At 44.1% G+C, this 18,908-nt stretch overlaps 1 protein-coding gene across 2 annotated transcripts in view; it reads right to left on the bottom strand.

Annotated features, from left to right (window-relative positions):
* The window catches only part of elmo3 (engulfment and cell motility 3), a 139,755-nt gene that overhangs the window by 62,947 nt on the left and 57,900 nt on the right, over nucleotides 1-18,908 (bottom strand). For both annotated transcript variants that reach the window (XM_059992528.1, XM_059992526.1), the window contains exons 6-9: nucleotides 16,062-16,231; nucleotides 9,571-9,670; nucleotides 7,616-7,767; nucleotides 1,570-1,648 (exon numbers count right to left, since the gene is read on the bottom strand). In XM_059992528.1, the coding sequence (XP_059848511.1) occupies nucleotides 1,570-1,648; nucleotides 7,616-7,767; nucleotides 9,571-9,670; nucleotides 16,062-16,231 (501 nt within the window). The remainder of the gene's footprint in view (nucleotides 1-1,569; nucleotides 1,649-7,615; nucleotides 7,768-9,570; nucleotides 9,671-16,061; nucleotides 16,232-18,908) is intronic.

Raw genomic sequence — 18,908 nt, 5'->3', positions numbered from 1 at the left:
GGGTCACCAGTCTCTAGGCTTCGGCCGCTCAATGGTTGGATGGCCAAAGCCCAGAATCTGGTGACCCAGAAGCCTGTCCTGGAATTGGAGGACTACCTGTGCGAGTGGGTGGGTCAGAAGAAGGCAAGTGCCTTGTATTGCTACTTGTTGTATTCTGTGCTGTTCTGCTGAGATTGTGTATGCCGACACTGTAAAGTATAGTGACACTTGTGGGTTGCACCCAGCACACCCTTAGTTTGTATTGGTTGCTAATGGAAATTTCACTGTATGTTTTGATGCACATGTGATAAATGAATCTGAATCGAAATCTAAATCATTGGGGGATCATGATGGATGTGAAGAAGATGGTGGAGCAGGCTGAATAGGGGATGAAGATAGAAAGCCTAGTGGCATGGAGTCAAGACAGCAACTGCTCCCTAATCAGAACAACAGAGATGGTCATTGACTTCAGGAAGCAGGACAGAGTATAGGTTGGTATCTGTGCCAAAGAAGCTCAGGTAGAGGGAACTTCAAGTTCCTGCGTGTAAACAGCAACAAGTTGTTCTGATCCAGCCACATGGGCTCTATCACCAAGAATGCAAACCAGCCCTCTACTTCCTCAGAAGGCCATGGAAATTCAGCATGATCCCGATGACCCTCACCAATCTTTATTGATGCACCACAGAAAACATCCTATCCGGCTGCATCACACCATGGTCCGGCAGCTGCACTGCCCAAAACCATAAGGAACTATAGAGAGTTGTGAAGACAAAAACCAGCCTCCCGTTCTGCTGATAACTCCTCACCCCCTCTATAGTGTTAAAGGTTAACACTATCTGCAAGTCAAAAGCCACTGCTGCTGTGTTAGTTGTCGATTAGTCTGTTTGAAGAATGCTGTAGCCCTTCCATTGGCTATTTCTGGTATCAAAGTACCACTAGCATATAAATGTAGCACATCTGTGAATCTCGCTTTCTCTGGGTCACCACAGACTATGTATCACAGACATTTTGATAGTGTGCTGCACACACTTAGATAAGTATCTATATAGCCTGAATGTTTTAGTGTTTGGTTTTGTTATGTTGATAAATGGTTAAAAATGTACCCATAGTTGGTATCTTCTGACTCGTTTACCTAACTCCCTGCAACACCCCTCCACTGGGTAGAAGTTACAAAAGTTTAAAAGAATCTACTACCAGACTGAAGGACAGCTTCTATCCTGCTGTTATCAAACTTTGAATGGGCTGAACATATGAATTCTTTGTCTCCCAATCTATCTCATTGTGTCCCTTGTACTTCGTTTGTCTTACACAATCTCTGTAATACTCTATTCTCCATTATGTTTCTTTCTCCTTTTGTACTACCTCACTGTGTTTACATATGGTTTGATCTGTCTAGGTGGAATGCAAACAAAAGCTTTTCATGAACTTTTGCACATTGTTGTAGTGTAAAGGTTCCCCAGGCAAAGCCAGCACACCAGACTGACATTGGTTGCAGTGCAGAGCTAGTCCACACTCGTACCACCGAGCCCATGAGTGACATCGTGTCCTGTTGTTCAGAGCCGTTTCCAACATGACAAATTAAAATAGTACCTTCCTCTCTTCCTCATTGGAGCTCAGGAGCAGGGCTATGATCAGAGCCATTGCCTTAGTCTGGATCATCTGGTTTGTTCTGCAAGGAGAAAGAGAAGATGGCACTCAGCTAGGGAGCAGAGCTGAGCTCTCCGTTAAAGAGTGGAGAGACAAGACCAGCACTCAGCGAGCAGACACCCAAGGCACGGAGACAGCAAACCTCATCGACTACTGCAAGCAAGCTTCAGCATGTCTAAAACTATTGGACATAGGTTTAAACATGAGGGAGGAAGTTTAAAGGGGATCCAAATGAATACATTTTTCCACACTAAGGAGATGGTGTCTTGAAGGATCCTCCAGAGGAGGTGGGAACAGTAACAACTGTTAAGAGGCAGCTGGTCGGATACTGAATGAGCAAAGTGTAGAGTGATGTGGAATTAATGAAGGCAGGTGAGGTATATGTTCAGCACAGCCTTGGACTGGATGGCCGTATGCGCTAAAGTGGATTGCACTGCCATCTACAGTCCTGGAGACACATAACATCTTGCAATCCTGGTGGGATATGGCTTGAGCATGTAGATTCTGATTCCCAGTCATGGCAAGTGATTCATTTCTGAATTGTGTAAACTACCCACGGTGAGTTGGAGGCTGAGATGAAGCCCACCCTGATCTAAAAATGACTCAACTGGTCTCAACATTAATTCTTTTAATCAGTGTCTGGGAAGCAGAGTCCCAGATATACAGGAGCTTCTCTCCTGCTCCCTGAGAAATCTCTTCCAGAACTCACAGCTCAGAATAATTCCAGGTGGAAGCTGGATAAGGTGGTTCTCAGATCAATGCACAGGAAGGACGGAGAAATGGAAAGAGGAAAAAAAACTCAGCCTCCAGTACTTGTGCTGGTAAATGATTAAAGCAGCACATCCAGACGACAATCGGGTAGAACATGGTCCATTAAAGAGAACATGGTGTGAATGAGGACTACTGCACAATACTATGCAATGTAATAGGAAGAGAGAAAGGAGTTCTTCTTTATAAATACAAGAGATTCTACAGATGCTGGAAATCCAGAGCCAGACACACAAAACACTGGGGGAACTCAGCAGGTTGGGCTGCATCTATGGAGAGGAACATTTCAGGATGAGGCCCTTCGTCAGCATTGGAAAGGAAGGGGAAGAAGCCTGAGAAAGAATAAGCTGGGGGGGGGGGAAGAGAGGGAACAGGATACAAGCTCCAAGTGAGGTGAGGGGGGAAGGTGAGTGGGTGGGGGAGGTGATAGGTGGAAAAGGGTGAAAGAAGAAGGTATTTGTTAGGTGAGGAGAGTGGACCATGGGAGACAGGGAAAGAGGAGGGTCATCAGGTTATGGAAGGAGGGAGTGATCTTCACCTTCAGGAGTATCACTGGGAGCCCCTCAGCTGAGGGGTAAGGCTGACTCCAGAACACAATAAGGCTGCAGGAGCTTTGGAAGGAGAGTGGACATCCAAAGATGTTTATTCAGACAATCCTCAGATCGAGCACACCTTGTTGACCCTACCAGTGCTATGGCCTTCTTTCTCTGGGTTGAAGGCAGGCCTCCCAGAAGAGGCTGCACAAGTTGAGAGGGGGGGGGGGGGGTAAATGTGATGTACGACGTGCTTGCCTTTATTAGTCGAGGCACTGAGTTCAAGAGTCAGAAAGTTAAGCTGCAGCTTTACAAAAGTCTGGTTAGGCCACACCTGGAGAACTGCACTGAATTCTGGTCATCCCTGTAACAGGAAGGACATGCTTTGGAGAGGATGCTGCCCGGATTAGAGGACAGGTGTTACAAGGAAAGGCTGAGTAGACAGCAGGTATTCTTTTCACCCAGAAAATGTCCACTACTGGAGGGCAACACACACAAAACGCAGTAGGCCAGGCAGCATCTATAGGAAGAAGTCCAGTCGATGTTTTGAGCCGAGACCCTTTGTCAGGACTAACTGAAAGAAAAGATAGTAAGAGATTTGAAAGTGGGAGGGGGAGGGGGAAATGCATAATGATAGAAGACAGGAGGGGGAGGGATAAAGCTAAGAGCTGGAAAGTTGATTGGCAAAAGGGATACAGAGCTGGAGAAGGGAAAGGATCATGGTAAGCACAAGGTTGTGATTGTGGGAGATTTTAATTTATCACACATAGACTGGGAAGCCCATTCTGTAAAAGTGCTGGATGGTTTGGAGTTTGTAAAATGTGTGCAGGATAGTTTTCTGTAGCAATACATAGAGGTACTAACTAGAAAAGGGGCAGTGTTGGATCTTCTGTTAGGGAATGAAATAGGTCAGGTGACAGAGGTACGTGTTGGGGAGCACTTCGGGTCCAGTGATCACAATACCATTAGTTTCAATATAATTATGGAGAAGGATAGGACTGGACCCAGGGTTGAGATTTTTGATTGGAAAAAGGCTAACTTTGAGGAGATGGGAAAGGATTTAGAAGGAGTGGATTGGGACAATTTGTTCTATGGGAAGGATGTAATAGAGAAATGAAGGTCATTTAAAGGTGAAATTTTGAGGGTACAGAATCTTTATGTTCCTGTTAGGTTGAAAGGAAAGATTAAAAGTTTGAGAAAGCCATGGTTTTCAAGAGATATTGGAAACTTGGTTCAGAAAAAGAGAGAGCTCTTCAATAAAAATAGGCAGCATGGAGTAAATGAGGTGCTGGAGGAATATAAAAAATGTAAAAAGAATCTTAAGAAAGAAATTAGAAAAGCTAAAAGAAGATACGAGGTTGCTTTGGCAAGTAAGGTGAAAATAAATCCAAAGGGTTTCTACAGTTATATTAATAGCAAAAGGATAGTGAGGGATAAAATTGGTCCCTTAAAGAGGAGGAAGTACTGGTGCTTTTAAGGAATATAAAAGTGGATAAATCTCCGGATCCTGACAGGATATTCCCTAGGACCTTGAATTAAGTTGGTGTAGAAATAGCAGGGGCTCTGACAGAAATATTTCAAATGTCATTAGAAATGGGGAGGATTGGCATATTGCTCATGTGGTTCCATTGTTTAAAAAGTGTTCTAAGAGTAAACCTAGCAAATATAGGCCTGTCAGTTTGACATCAGTGGTGGGTAAATTAATGGAAAGTATTCTTAGAGATGGTATATATAATTATCTGGATAGACAGGGTCTGATCAGGATTAGTCAGCATGGATTTGTGCGAAGAAGGTCATGTTAGACAAATCTTACTAAAGTTTTTGAAGAGTTTACGAGGAAAGCTAACGAGGGTAAAGCAGTGGATGTTGTCTATATGGACTTTAGTCAGGCCTTTGACAAGGTTCTGCACAGAAGGTTCAATCATTAGGTATTAATATTGAAGTAGTAAAATGGATTCAACAGTGGCTAGATGGAAGATGCCAGAGAATAGTGGTGGATAACTGTTTGTCAGGTTGGAGGCCAGTGACTAGTGGGGTGCATCAGGGATCTGTACTGGGTCCAATATTGTTTGTCATATACATTAATGATCTGGATGATGGGGTGGTAAATTGGATTAGTAAGTATTCAGATGATACTAAAGTAGGAACCGTTGTGGATAATGAAGTAGGTTTTCAAAACTTGCAGAGAGATTTAGGCCAGTTAGAAGAGTGGGCTGAAAGATGGCAGATGGAGTTTAATGCTGATAAGTGTCAGTTGCTATATTTTGGTAGGAATAATCCAAATAGGACATACATGGTAAATAGTAAGGCATTGAAGAATGCAGTAGAACAGAGTGATCTAGGAATAATGGTGCATAGTTCCCTGAAGGTGGAATCTCATCTGGATAGGGTGGTGAAGAAAGCTTTTGGTATGCTGGCCTTTATAAATCAGAGCATTGAGTATAGGAGTTGGGATGTAATGTTAAAATTGTACAAGGCATTGGTAAGACCGAATTTAGAGTATTGTGCACAGTTCTGGTCACCGAATTATAGGAAAGATGTCAATAAAATAGAGAGATCACAAAGAAGATTTACTAGAATGTTACCTGGGTTTCAGCACCTAAGTTACAGGGAAAGGTTGAACAAGTTAGGTCTTTATTCTTTGGAGCATAGAAGATTGAGGGGGGGACTTGATAGAGGTATTTAAAATAATGAGGGGGATAGATCAAGTTGACATGGATAGGCTTTTTCCATTGAGAGTAGGGGAGATTCAAACAAGAGGACATGATTTGAGAGTTAGGGGGCAAAAGTTTAAGGGTAACATAAGGGGGAATTTCTTTACTCAGAGAGTGGTAGCTGTTTGGAATGAGCTTGCAGTAGAAGTGGTTGAGGCAGGTTCGGTATTGTCATTTAAAGTAAAATTGGATAGGTATATGGACAGGAAAAGAATGGAGGGTTATAGGCTGAGTGCAGGTCAGTGGGACTAGGTGAGAGTAAACGTTTGGCATGGACTAGAAGGGCCAAGATGGCCTGTTTCCGTGCTGTAATTGTTATCGGGTTATATGGGAAAATGGGAGAAAGAAAGGGGGAGGGGAGCAGTAGAGGGAGATGAAGAGCAGGCAAGATTGTGAGAGGGGCAGAGAGAGAAAAAAGAGAAACCAAAAGGGGAGGGGATAATAAATAAATAAATAAGGGATGGGGTAAGAAAGGGAGGTGGGGCATTAACAGAAGTTAGAGAAATCAATGTTCAAGCCATCAGGTTGGAGGCTACCCAGACGGAATATAAGGTGTTGTTCCTCTAACCTGAGTGTGGCTTCATCTTGACTATAGAGGAGGCCATGGATAGACTTATCAGAATGGGAATGGCACATGGAATTAAAATGTGTGGTCACTGGGAGATCCTGCTTTCTCTGGTGTACAGAGCGCAGGTGTTCAGTGAACCGGTCTCCCAGTCTGCGTCGGGTCTGACCAATATATAAAAGGCCACACCTGGAGCACTGGACACAGTATACCACACCAGCCAACTCACAGGTGAAGTGTCGCCTCATCTGGAAGGAATGTCTGGGGCCCTGAATGGTGCCGAGGGAGGAAGTGTAAGGGCAGGTGTAGCACTTGTTCCGTTTACAAGGATAAGTGCCAGGAGGGAGATTGGTGGGAAGGGATGGGGAAACGAATGGACAAGGGAGTTGCTTAGGGAGTGATCCCTGTGGAAAGCAGAAAGTGGGGAGGAGGGAAAGATGTGCTTTGGTGGTGGGATCTCATTGGAGATGGCGGAAGTTACAGAGAATTATATGTTGGACACGGAGGCTGGTGGAGTGGTAGGTGAGGACAAGAGGAACCCTATCCCCAGTGGGGTGGCAGGAGGATGGGGTGAGAGCAGATGTGCATGAAATGGGAGAGGTGCATTTGAGAGCAGAGTTGATGGTGGAGGAAGGGAAGCCCCTAGAGGGTGTTCATTTAGGGTATATTTAAGTTCTAAGAGGTATTTAGGCATGTTTGTTTTCAAACAGAGAAAGTGTTGGGTACTAGGATTGTTCTGCTGTGCATATAGTGAAGGCAAGTACAATACAGGTTTTTAAGAAGCTTTTAGATAAGCAGAGGAATGTGCAAAGAATGGAGGGATTGTGTTGGCAGAAGGAATTAGTTTAGAAAGGCATTAGGCTACTAGTTTAAACACAAGATGTTAGGCTGATGCTGGAAATTCAGAGCAACACACATTCACGCACAAAACGTTGGAGGAACTCGGCAAGTCAGGCAGCATCTATGGAGGGAAACAGTTGATGTTTCGTGCCAAAGCGGTCTCAGTCTGAAATGTTGATTGTTTACTCCCCTCCATAGATACCGCCTGGTCTGCTGAGTTCCTCCAGTTTTGTTTGCGTTGCTCTAATTCATAGCTTAATTAGACAGCACATCTTGGTGGGCTGAAGGGCTTGTTCCTGTACTGTCCTGCCCTACATTCTATATTTTTCTCTCCTCTGCAGCTGATAAAGTACCTGACAGCCATTTCCAAAAGCTTATTGCAGAACTACCACCATTGCTACAGACCCAGCAACTACCATGGCCAATAGTTGGAAGGCCCCCATCCATAGCTGTCCTTGCCATTGCCATGAAACTGGATCTTGTGCCAGAGTCAGTCATCTCCTGCTTGGGAAGCAATGTGGAGTTTCTGGGAGTGGGCAGACCGCTGATTTGTTATGACTGCCACTTACACTTGTAGGTGCGAGATCAGCCTGTCCAGGGTCACCTCATTCTTCACCAGCTGGAACAGGTAACTGCTGCTGAGCACCATACTCTCCAGGCAGGCCAGGGACAACTGCTGGATTGATGCGTCCATGGCAGACTTGTTCACAAAGCCTGCAATCTAAACAGGTACAATTAAGGTCAGTGGCTAAAGGTGAAAGGTTACATGCAGCAGTGCTCCCCCACCCCCACACTGGTTGTTCAATCTTTTTTACTTCAGCTATAAGAATTATTATATTCTTCTTCCTGTGAAACTAGAATACCTGAGCTGCAGCTCCTTCAGATTTCAGCACCAAATTCTCCAAAGGTAGAAACGGCACAGTTTAAATACTGGGTGTATACTTCCCCCACCATTGACCCACCAAACAATTCCAGCCCAGGGACGATGCAGGACCGTCTGTCTAGCTTCCTCAGCTGCGGAGTTCATCTTCCCGCCAATACTGAGGTCATTCTTTCCTTCCTCGGTCATAATGCTCCATAGAGCCCCTTACTGAACCATGGGCACAGTCCATTTTCCCCACTGACTGCCATGCTTGCAGAACCAGACAGAACACATCACTGTAGTGCTGCGGCTGACAGTCAGATCTGAATGATACTCAAGACACTAACCCCTAACCCTGACCACCCTCCACATTTGGCAAGGGGATAGCTTTTGGCTTGGGTACTCCCTGACTAATTAAACCTATGTTCTCCATTTTCCCTTTGGGAATATGATGCCACCCCATCACCTCGCATTACCCCACACTGTACGTGTTCTAATCTATCCAGGGCAAGGAAGTCCACAGCTCAGAGTGAGGGCCTCCTACTCAGCAAAGACAGTATCATAATACCTTATCGTCAGATCAGGTAGAGAGATGACCAGGGGTTATCCACTGTATAAAGTGGATCTCTGTATGTATACCATGAGGAATGGCACTGCTCAATCGCTCATCTGACATCCAATACCTAACCTAATGAAGTGTGGTCCCAGAGGCCAAGTGACTAGAGGCAACAGAACCCAGTGACACCCACATCTCACAGGAAGCTGGGTGACTGGAAACATTAATTCTGTTTCTCTCCATCAATGCTGCCAGGCTCCCACCAGGATCACAATACTACTTCCCGTTAACCATTCAGTTCACTGATGAGTTCCAAGTCAGAGGCCTAGTGTTTGCAGATCAGTGTGTCCTGGGAACAAGGCCCCAGATTTGAAATCTGGAAGTTGAGGTCCGTTGGCTGAAGCATAGTCTGTGAATTTTTATGAATGCATTGAGGTTGTGTCTACAGGCCTGAGTCCGCTGGAGTTTGGAGGCTGGAGGCTGGAGACTTAAGCCTGTTCTGGGGTTAGAGATCTGTATATGTGTGTGGGTGGGAGGGAGGGAGGAACACGGCTTGTTTTGTTGTTGTTGCTCACTGTGTTCTGTGTTGTTCTGCTGAGCATTGTGGGAATGTCACGTTGGCACCAGAATGCAACATTTGTGGGCTGCCCCCAGCACATCCTTAGGTTGAATGGGTTGTTCGTGCAAATGACATATTTCACTCTGCTTCAATGTGCGTGTGACAAATAAATGTGAATCTTTCCTAAACCTGCTGGCCAACATCCCTGAACACTACAGTTTTAATAATATTGTGACTGCTTTGATCACTTTGCACTAAAATAGACCTCTTTTTGTTTTCTTTCTTATAAAATTTGTGTATAATTTATGTGTTTTTCTTGTGAATATTAGGTGATCCTGCAGATGATGGAAATAGTGTTTAGGGTGTGTTATTTGCCTCTGCAGCTGCTGCAAGTTTCTCATTATGCCTGTGCGCACACAGACTTGTGCAGATGACAATAATCTCAACATTGATTTTGAATGGCTTGCTGAGTGTTTCTAGTTTTTTTCTATTTTTATTTCAGACTTCCACCATCTGCAGTTCTTTGGCTTTTAAACCAGGTGGTTACCTTCTTAATGAAAACGGGGGTGAGTGTTTCCCAGGAGACGACGCCGTGTTCCATTAACTCTATGAATGCGTTCAGAGTGTGGGCCAAGCTCTCACCAGTGCTGAAAGACACAGGAAGACATCAGAGAACCTCTTTGAAAACTGCTGCATATGCATGTGAGCAAATGATGAAGGGGTCGAAGGAGTGGAGGGTCCTTGGAAGACTGGAATGCATCACAGGAACAGGCCCTCAGCCCACTGAGCCTACACCGATCAAAGACTTACTTATACTCACCATACATTAATATCACATTCTCGTGTACCCCAGCTCTCCCCCAGATTCTACCACATACACACACACACACAATGGGGGCAACATCTGGCATCATTTCACCTCCCAAACCACAAAGCTTTGGGAATGTTGGAGGAACTGGAGCATCTGGACAATATCCACGAAGTCACAGCAAGAACATGCAAACTCCACGCAGATAGTGTTCAGGGTCAGGATTCAACCTGGGATACTGAAGACGTAAGGCAGTGGTTACCGTGCACAGTTCTGATCACATAGCTACAGGAAGGATGTCAGAAAGGATTCACAATGTAGTTACTGGGACTGGAAGGCTTGAGTGATAGGAAGAGACGGGATAGATGGGACTCTCCCCCCCCCCCCCCCCCCCCACTCCTGAGTAACAGAGGTTTATAAAATCATGGATAAAGTGAATGGTGACAGTGTTTTCCCTAGGGTAGGGGAGATGAAAACTAGAAGGCATAGATTTAAGGGGAGAGGGGAGAAGATTTAGAAGGGACCTGAGGGCAATGTTTTTCCTCTTTGTTTGAGTGTAGTTGTTCACTAATTCTGTAGTGGTGTATGGGGTGATAGGGAGGGGTATCACCTCTGGTGAAGGGGCTTGTCATTCCGGGACAGCTCACTCACTTTTAGTCCCCACTGGAGACTCAGCTCTCACCTGTGACTCCAAGTAGCTGTTTGCTTGGGACAGCAGTAACACCGCTTCGACAGGCAGGCTAAACCAGGTGAGGCCTCATACCCCATGAGATAGGGACTTGCCTGTCCTAGCATTTGAAGTCAGATCTGGTGGACAGGGTGGATGAGATCTACAGTGAGATCCAATGGCCAGGAAGGCAAAACTGCAACGCTCCATGGAGAGTGAAGAGCATAACGAGGCACAGAAGATGTCGTGGTCATCCACTGTTACCAAGGAAGAGGTCTGTTTGTGAAGCTTGATCGTACCTCTGGACCCAGACTTCTGAGAGTGAGAAAATGGAACAGTTTTTCCACTTTAAAAACTCTCCTGCACAGGTTTCCTCTGTCATCGTCCAATACGATGAGCGACCACCAATATATTTATTTGCATCTACTGTGAATGCCCACAAGGAAATGAATCTCAGAGTAGTAAATGGTGACATGTTCTTTGATAATACATTTATTTTGAACTGAAGGTGAACAAGCTGCCAGAGGAAGTGGTGGTTGCAAATACAATAACAAAGACAGTTATACAGAGTGATACGAGCCAACGGGATGTGGATGAGTTTGGCTGAAGGATCTAGTTCTGTGCGGTATGACTACACCACTGAGTATGTTTTGCTAAGAAACTGCATCTGGTTATGATCTTGCAGCTGACTGTCTCCCTGCAGTGCACTCCATTGCTGTTACACTTTATGCTGCATTCTGTTACTGCTTTGGCACGTACACCAAAGGACACAGGAACAGAATTTGGCTATTTGGCCCATTGAGTCTGCTCTGCCATTCCATCATGGCTGATTTATTATCCCTCTTAACCCCATTCTCCTGCCTTCTTTCTCCTTGTAAGCATCAGACCATAAGATATAGGAGCAGAACCAGATCATTTGGCTCATTGAGTTTGCTCTGCCATTTCATCATGGCTGATCCAATTTTCCACTCAACCCCATTTCCTGACCAATGAAGAATCTATCAACCTCTGCCTTAAATATACCCGATGACCTTTGATACCCTTACTAATCAAGTACCTATCAACATCTGCTTGTAAATGACTTTGCCTCCAGATTCACCAATCCCAGCTACAGGTCATCTGTTTTCTAAAGTGACGTCCTTGAATTCTGAGGCTGTGCCCTCAGTCCTCGATGCACTGTGCAATTATTTGATCTGTATGAACAGTAAAAACGACATGCTTTTTACTGCATCTCGGTAATGAAGCAACAACAAACCATTTCCAATTCCAACTCAATAAGATCATAAATGATGCAGCTCATAACCCGCTAGTCATCGCCGTGAGGTCAGAAATGTTTCACTCCTGCGCCCAATATTCAACATGGCTCCTGATCCGTTTATCACCTGTTCCTTACGAGTGCAGAACATTCATTGCTGGGACGATCATGTTCAGATTCATTTATCTTGTGCGCACGTTAGCATATAGTGAAATATTTTGTCTGTGTTACAACCAAGACAACTGGGGGCAGTCCGCAAGTGTCGCCGCAGCAACCTAGTCTGTCCACTGTAGCCAGCAGAAGAACACAGACCACAACACACAAAGAAACAACTACAGCAAAGTAAGCCCCGTTGCTCCCCCACCCCCACTCACATAGACTGTCCCCCAACTCCAGCACAGTTAACACAGGGATGGATGGTTGCACCCAGCGCTGTATAAACATGCCTTCTTTTCATCTTCTCTTCCATGCTGGTAGTAGATAAAACTCGATTGTATAAGGGTCAGCCTTGAGCCACATTGACCTGATCCATGTCTTCACTCACTTCCACTCACATTTATGTACACCAGAGAGATCAGGCTAAACATTGCTCTCTTCAAAAAAAAAATTGCTGAAGCAGCAGTCATGTTTACAAATTTGGAGGGGGAAATACATGTTGCCTGAAGGAGAAATGGTCTCCTCTCCAGCCACTCATTATCAACATTATCATTGTTTCAATATTCAGCTTCCTGGACATTGCTGTTTCACAGGACATCATGTAGGAGAATTACAACTCAGTCACAGAGGATGTACTTCATGCAGAGTTGGTAAAATTCCTCAGAACCTACTGGTGCAGTTCCACACTCCCATCATCAAGAGCATCAGCCATTACTGTCTGGTTTGGTGCAGCACTCTCTCACAATATATAAAAACTACAGTGAACTGTCAGGTCAGCTAATAAGGTCATCACTGCAAGGCACGTATCTGTCCAGGACAAAAAAAAAGTGACGAAGATTTCATGAATTCCTTTTAACATGTTTCACATTGGCCGACCGGGGTGTTGTGGCTTCCACACAGGACTTCGGGGAGAGTGGTCCCCAGTTCGAAACTGGCCGACTGCTTGCACACCTTCCACCTAGCTGGCAATTTGGCTCATAAACAGCCAAACATTCAAGAAAAAGCAATCAAGAGAAAATATGTGGATGCCGGAAATCCAAGCAACACACACAAAATGCTGGAAGAACTCAGCAGGCCAGGCAGCATCAATGGAAAAAGAGTACAGCTGACATTTCAAGATGAAGCCCTTCAGCAGTACAGTTGAAAATTGAGTCAAGAAGAAAAGAAAAGCTTATGAAAGATTCAAAAAACTAGGTAATGATAGAGATTTAGAAAGTTATAAGGCTAGCAGGAAGGAGTTTAAGAATGAAATTAAGAGAGCTAGAATGGGCCATGAGAAGGCCTTGGCGAGCAGGATTAAGGAAAACTCCAAGGCGTTCTACAAGTATGTGAAGAGCAAGCGGATAAGACGTAAGAGAATAGGACCAATCAAGTGTGACAGTGGAAAAGTGTGTATGGAACTGGAGGAGATAGCAGAGATACTTATTGAATGCTTTGCTTCAGTATTTACTACGGAAAAAGACTTTGGTGATTGTTTGGATGACTTACAGTGGACTGAAAAGCTTGAGTGTATAGACATTAAGAAAGAGGTTGTGCTGGAGCTTTTGGAAAGCATCAAGTTGGATAAGACACTGGGACCAGACAAGATATACCCCAGACTACTGTGGGAGGTGAGTGAGGAGATTGCTGAGCCTCTGGCAATGATCCTTGCATCATCAATGGGGATGGGAGAGGGTCCGAAGGACTGGAGGGTTGCAGCCATTGTTCCCTTATTGAAGAAAGTGAGTAGAGAGAGCCCAGGAAATTATAGACCAGTCAGTCTTACTTCAGTTGATGGAAAAGATCCTGAGAGGCAGGATTTAATAACATTGGGAGAGGTATAATATTATTAGGAATAGTCAGCATGGCTTTGTAAAAGGCAGGTTGTGCCTTACGAGCCTGATTGAATTTTTTGAGGATATGACTAAACACGTTGATGAAGGTAGAGCAGTAGATGTAGTATATATGGATTTCAACATAGCAATTGATAAGGTAACCCATGCAAGGCTTATTGAGAATGTAAGGAGGCATGGGATCCAAGGGGACCTTGCTTTGTGGATCCAGAATTAGCTTGCCTACAGAAGGCAAAGAGTGGTTGTAGACAGGTCATATTCTGAATGGAAATTGGTGACTAGTGGTGTGTCTCAGGGATCTGTTCTGGGACCCCTTCATGATTTTTTATAAAAGACCTGGATGAGGAAGTGGAGGGATGGGTTAGTAAATTTTCTGATGACACAAAGGTTGTGGATAGTGTGGAGGGCTGTCAGAGGTTACAGCGGGACATCAATAGGATGCAAAACTGGGCTGAGAAGTGGCAGATAGAGTTCAACCCAGTTAAGTATGAGATGGTTCATTTTAGTAGGTCAAATATGATGGCAGAATATAGTATTAATGGTAAGACTCTTGGCAGTGTGGAGGATCAGAGGGATCTTGGGGTCCGAGTCCATAGGACGCTCAAAGCTGCTGTGCAGGTTGACTCTGGTTAAGAATGCATACAGTGCATTGACCTTCATCAACCGTGGGATTGAGTTTAAGAGCCAAGAGGTAATGTTGCAGCTATATAGGACCCTGGTCAGACCCCACTTGGAGTACTGTGCTCAGTTCTGGTCGCCTCACTACAGGAAGGATATGGAAGCCATAGAAAGGGTGCAGAGGAGATTTACAAGGATATTGCCTGGATTGGGGAGCATGCCTTATGAGAATAGGTTGAGTGGACTCGGCCTTTTTCCCTTGGAGCAATGGAGGATGAGAGGTGACCTGATGGAGGTGTATAAGATGATGAGAGGAATTGATTGTGTGGATAGTCAGAGGGTTTTTCCCAGGGCTGAAATGGCTAACATGAGAGGGCAGAGTTTTAAGGTGCTTGGAAGTAGGTACAGAGGAGATGTCAAGGGAAAGTTTTTTTTACTCAGAGAGTGGTGAGTGGGTGGAATGGGCTACCAGCAACGGTGATGGCGGCGGATACGAGAGGGTCTTTTAAGAGACTCCTGCATAGGTACATGGAGCTTAGAATAATAGAGGGCTGTGGGTAACCTGAGGTAATTTCTAAAGTAAGTACATGTTTGGCACAGCATTGTGGGCCGAAGGACCTATATTGTGCTGTAGGTTTTCTATGTTTCTAGGTAATAAATCATTGTGGACACTGTCCATCCTGTAAACTGCCTTTTCCAAAAGCTGCTGTCTGGAAAGCACTGTAGGGCTACTAAAACAAGAACTTTATACCATCTTTAAAGTTTCTTCAGGCAGTTAGTCTGATCAACTATTCTCATCAACCTCCCACCTCCCTCTATTATCTCATCACTGCACTGCACCATAGACACTTAAAAACACTTTTTATAATAACATTAACTTTGTAAATGCATGCGAGTATTTATGTATTTATAGACATTTTATTCCAAATCTGTACTTTATCCTTCAGGTTTTTTTTTTAAAGTAATTCTTTGCCCTTGTAATTGTTGACTGTTGTTTTGTTGCGCATTGCTTCAACATCACAGCAAATTCTAATACATATAGAAGTATATGGCAAGTAAAGTTTGTTTATTTATTGAGATACAGTGTGCAATAGGCCCTTTGAGCCACAATTCCACAATTTAATCCTATGACAGGACAATCTACAATGTCCAATTAACTGGTACATCTTTGGACTGTAGGAAGAAACCAGAGCACCCGAGGGAATCGCACGCGGTCACAGGAAAAACATACAAACTCCTTCCAGGCAGCGGGGGGGGGGGGAGAATTGAACCCTCGTCACCTGCACCAAAAAGCTTTGTGCTAACCACTACACTACTGTGCTGCACTTGATTCTTGAGTAAACTGGTTTTGGAGGTTGTGACCACTATGCTGAAGTGGATCATCTAATTTATTGTAAAGTTTGCCCCTATGTTTCCGATTATGTTTAGTCTTATTGCTTGTTGGGGACAGGTTAGCAAATTTCAGAGCCTTAGGGTGAAAGTTACATTGGGATCAGTGCACTGGCTGTGATTTTATTAGGGCCAGTTGGTGCCTTGTCTTTGGGGTATCTGTTTGTGGGCAGCGAGACCTTCACCTCTTGGGACCTCAGGGTCAACGTTATTGGAGTTTCAATGCCCAAGGCTCCCACTGCTGGGTGTCCGGGTATCAGACAGAAAGCTTCAGGGTATGGATTGAGTGTGCATCGGCCAGTCATCTACTCACTCATTGCCGTTCTCCACAATGCGGACCAGCACAGCGATCCCATCCCTGCTAATGAACTCCTGGGCAAAGGTGATGTCCTTGGAGAGAACAGCCAACCCCTTCAGCGACTCAAAGCGAACGTCGTAGTTTCCACTCTGGATGCCGGTGTAGAGATTCTCTGCCTCTCGGCTCTGGAACCAGAAAGGAGACAGGCCAGTGGTCAGAGGAGTAGAGACACTGCTGAACAACAAGGAGGCTGTAGAAATAGAAATTTGGTCTGGGGAAGGTAGATCCGAGATTTATTTGAATGGCTTGCAGGGGGTTCCTCACCCATCAACCTTGCTTGTTCTGTCTCAATGAAGGCAGAACGGCACATGGGGCCAAGCCAGTGCCTCACAACGGTAGCAACCTAGATTCAGTTCTGACCTCAACTGCTGTCAGTGTGGATTTCCTCCCACATCCCAAGGACATCTGGGTAGGAGGTTACTTGGACACTGTAAATTGCCCTAATAAGAGACTGGAGGGAATTGAGGGGAATAAAATAGGAATTGTGTTGGATTAATGGTTGCAGGGACTGTTTGCACATCACATGACTTTAAGTGATTGCTGGAATACAATCTTAACCTTGTTTTCGAATACTCCACTGGATTCATCCTCATTTTTCCTGTAATCCCCTCCAGCACCCAAACCCTCGGAGATATCTGCGCTCCACTAATTCCAGATCTCCATAACCTCACTCTGGCAAGATCCCCTATGCAGACCCCACCCTCACCATCCTTCATTGAACAAGAGGCCATTACTGGAAGTGTGGTCTCACCATCACTCAGCATTACCTCACTGCTTTTGCATCAATTTGCCCTGCAATATACATTATTGTATATGCAGTCACGAGGATCCTCAGAAGCTCACAGTTCTAGATCCTCCCAGTGGACCTGCGTACCTCGTTCCCAGTTATTAAGACAGTGTTTCACCACACTACTTGGTTACTTGTTTTCACTTTCCATAATAACTTTTATCGACACTTCTCCGCAGGTCTTAGCACATTCACAGGATCCTCTTTATACACAACACATGATTCTTTATTAGAGTTCTTTCAAATTCTTCAAATGTCATTCCCCTTTCACAAAATCACACTGACTTTGACCTTGAATTTTTCTAATTTCACAGCCATAACATCTAACATTTTCTCACTGACAGATGGTCAAGCCAGCTGGCCCATGGATACTTGCTTTCTGCCTCCCTCCATTTTTTTGGATAAAGGAATTACATTTAATATTTCCCAATTTCATTGAACTTTCCCCAAAATCTAGATGATTTAGGAAAATTAAAACGGACTTGCCCAGTATCTCACCAATTGTTTCTATAAGGTCTCAGAGACTTGCCTGTATACACTTTAATAATTTGCACTGTACAGTGACCCTGGCATTTTTAGTAATTTTCCCAGAGTTTCTTCCTCCCTCACTCCCAATTCAAAGTTCAAAGTAAATATATTATTGAAGTATGTACTCGTATGTCATGTACTACCTTGAGATTCATTTTCTTGGAGACACTTACAGGAAAATAGTAAAGACTGATGGACAACCATGCAAAAGACAAAACGTGCAAATAATAACATTCCCAATGGACAAGTATTTCTGAGGTGTTTTCATCCTCCATGGTTTAAAACAAAGATGCAAGATACTCATTTCATTCATCTGCCAGCTTATTTCCTACCAACTCACTTTCTATACAATTAACAGTCATCTTCATAACTTGAAACTTCTCTAAAAATCAATAGGAACTCTTACAACCTGTATTTCTGATGAGATTTATTGCATCTTTAAATTTTACCTTTCCTGATAATATTTTAGCCATTCATTTCCATCCAGTCTTCTGCCCTTAATCAATCAGGGTTAACAATAAATGTTGCTATTTCCTGTGACATCCACACCCTGTGGATGAACCAGTGAGATTCCTAAACCCTGCAAATCCATCAGGAGCAGACAAGCCTGCTTCAGGAGAGGGCAGACGGTCGTGCATAGCTTCGAAGCTCTTTCAATGGTTGGACCTGGTCATACTTCTAAAAATGTGAGTCCCACAGCAATAACTATTTACTATATTGGAATTTAAATATGGCTGATCATCCATGGTTAAATTTCAAGGTACAATGATTCTTTGGAATTACCTATCTAGGAGATTGCGGGGAATCGAGTGATAAGGAGTTACAGCAAGAAAATGATGCTGAGTTTACAGAGTGGCTATGATCTTATGGAATGGTAAAGGAGGACAAGGGAGCCATTGACCAACTCTTGACGTATCTTTTTGGCTGGAACACACACACACACGTCCCCCCACCTCATTTCCCTAGACCTATCCATCCAGTAGTTAAGTGGTCCCCCTTCAAAAAGTTCTGCTGCTGGGAGCTGCTGATCAGCGTACTCAATGTCCTGACGAACCATAATGCAGAAAATAATCTCTCCCAATATCCCACTCGCAACATCAGTCAGGATTTTAAATTTTTATTGCGAAGCACATCAAAAAACACAGACGTTTATGCTTTAGAAAATACAAATACTTCAAAGCATTTTTTCACTGGAAACATTTCCAATGAAAGCTTTTCATTGGAACATTTCATTTTTATTTTTGTCTTTTCTGCAGAGTTTTATCTCATTGTTTAATATTTCCTTCTGCAGTAACCTCTTAGCATTTTCGACCTGCCCTTTAGAGATGGACACTAAATCTACCACAATGATCAAAAGCATAATAATGATAAAAAGGGATTTTTCCTGCCAATTGGGAGCACTGCAGTACTTCTGATGTACACCAGGGGCCACACTTGAGACTACTGGGACCTCGCTCTGAGCTGGTGCTTGACAGATTCTTTGCACA

The sequence above is a fragment of the Hypanus sabinus genome, chromosome 17 (assembly GCF_030144855.1).
Source record: "Hypanus sabinus isolate sHypSab1 chromosome 17, sHypSab1.hap1, whole genome shotgun sequence".
In the NCBI taxonomy this organism is placed as follows: domain Eukaryota; kingdom Metazoa; phylum Chordata; class Chondrichthyes; order Myliobatiformes; family Dasyatidae; genus Hypanus; species Hypanus sabinus.
The sequence above is the reverse complement of the archived record's forward strand: the minus strand, read 5'-3'. Positions and strand labels throughout refer to the sequence as shown.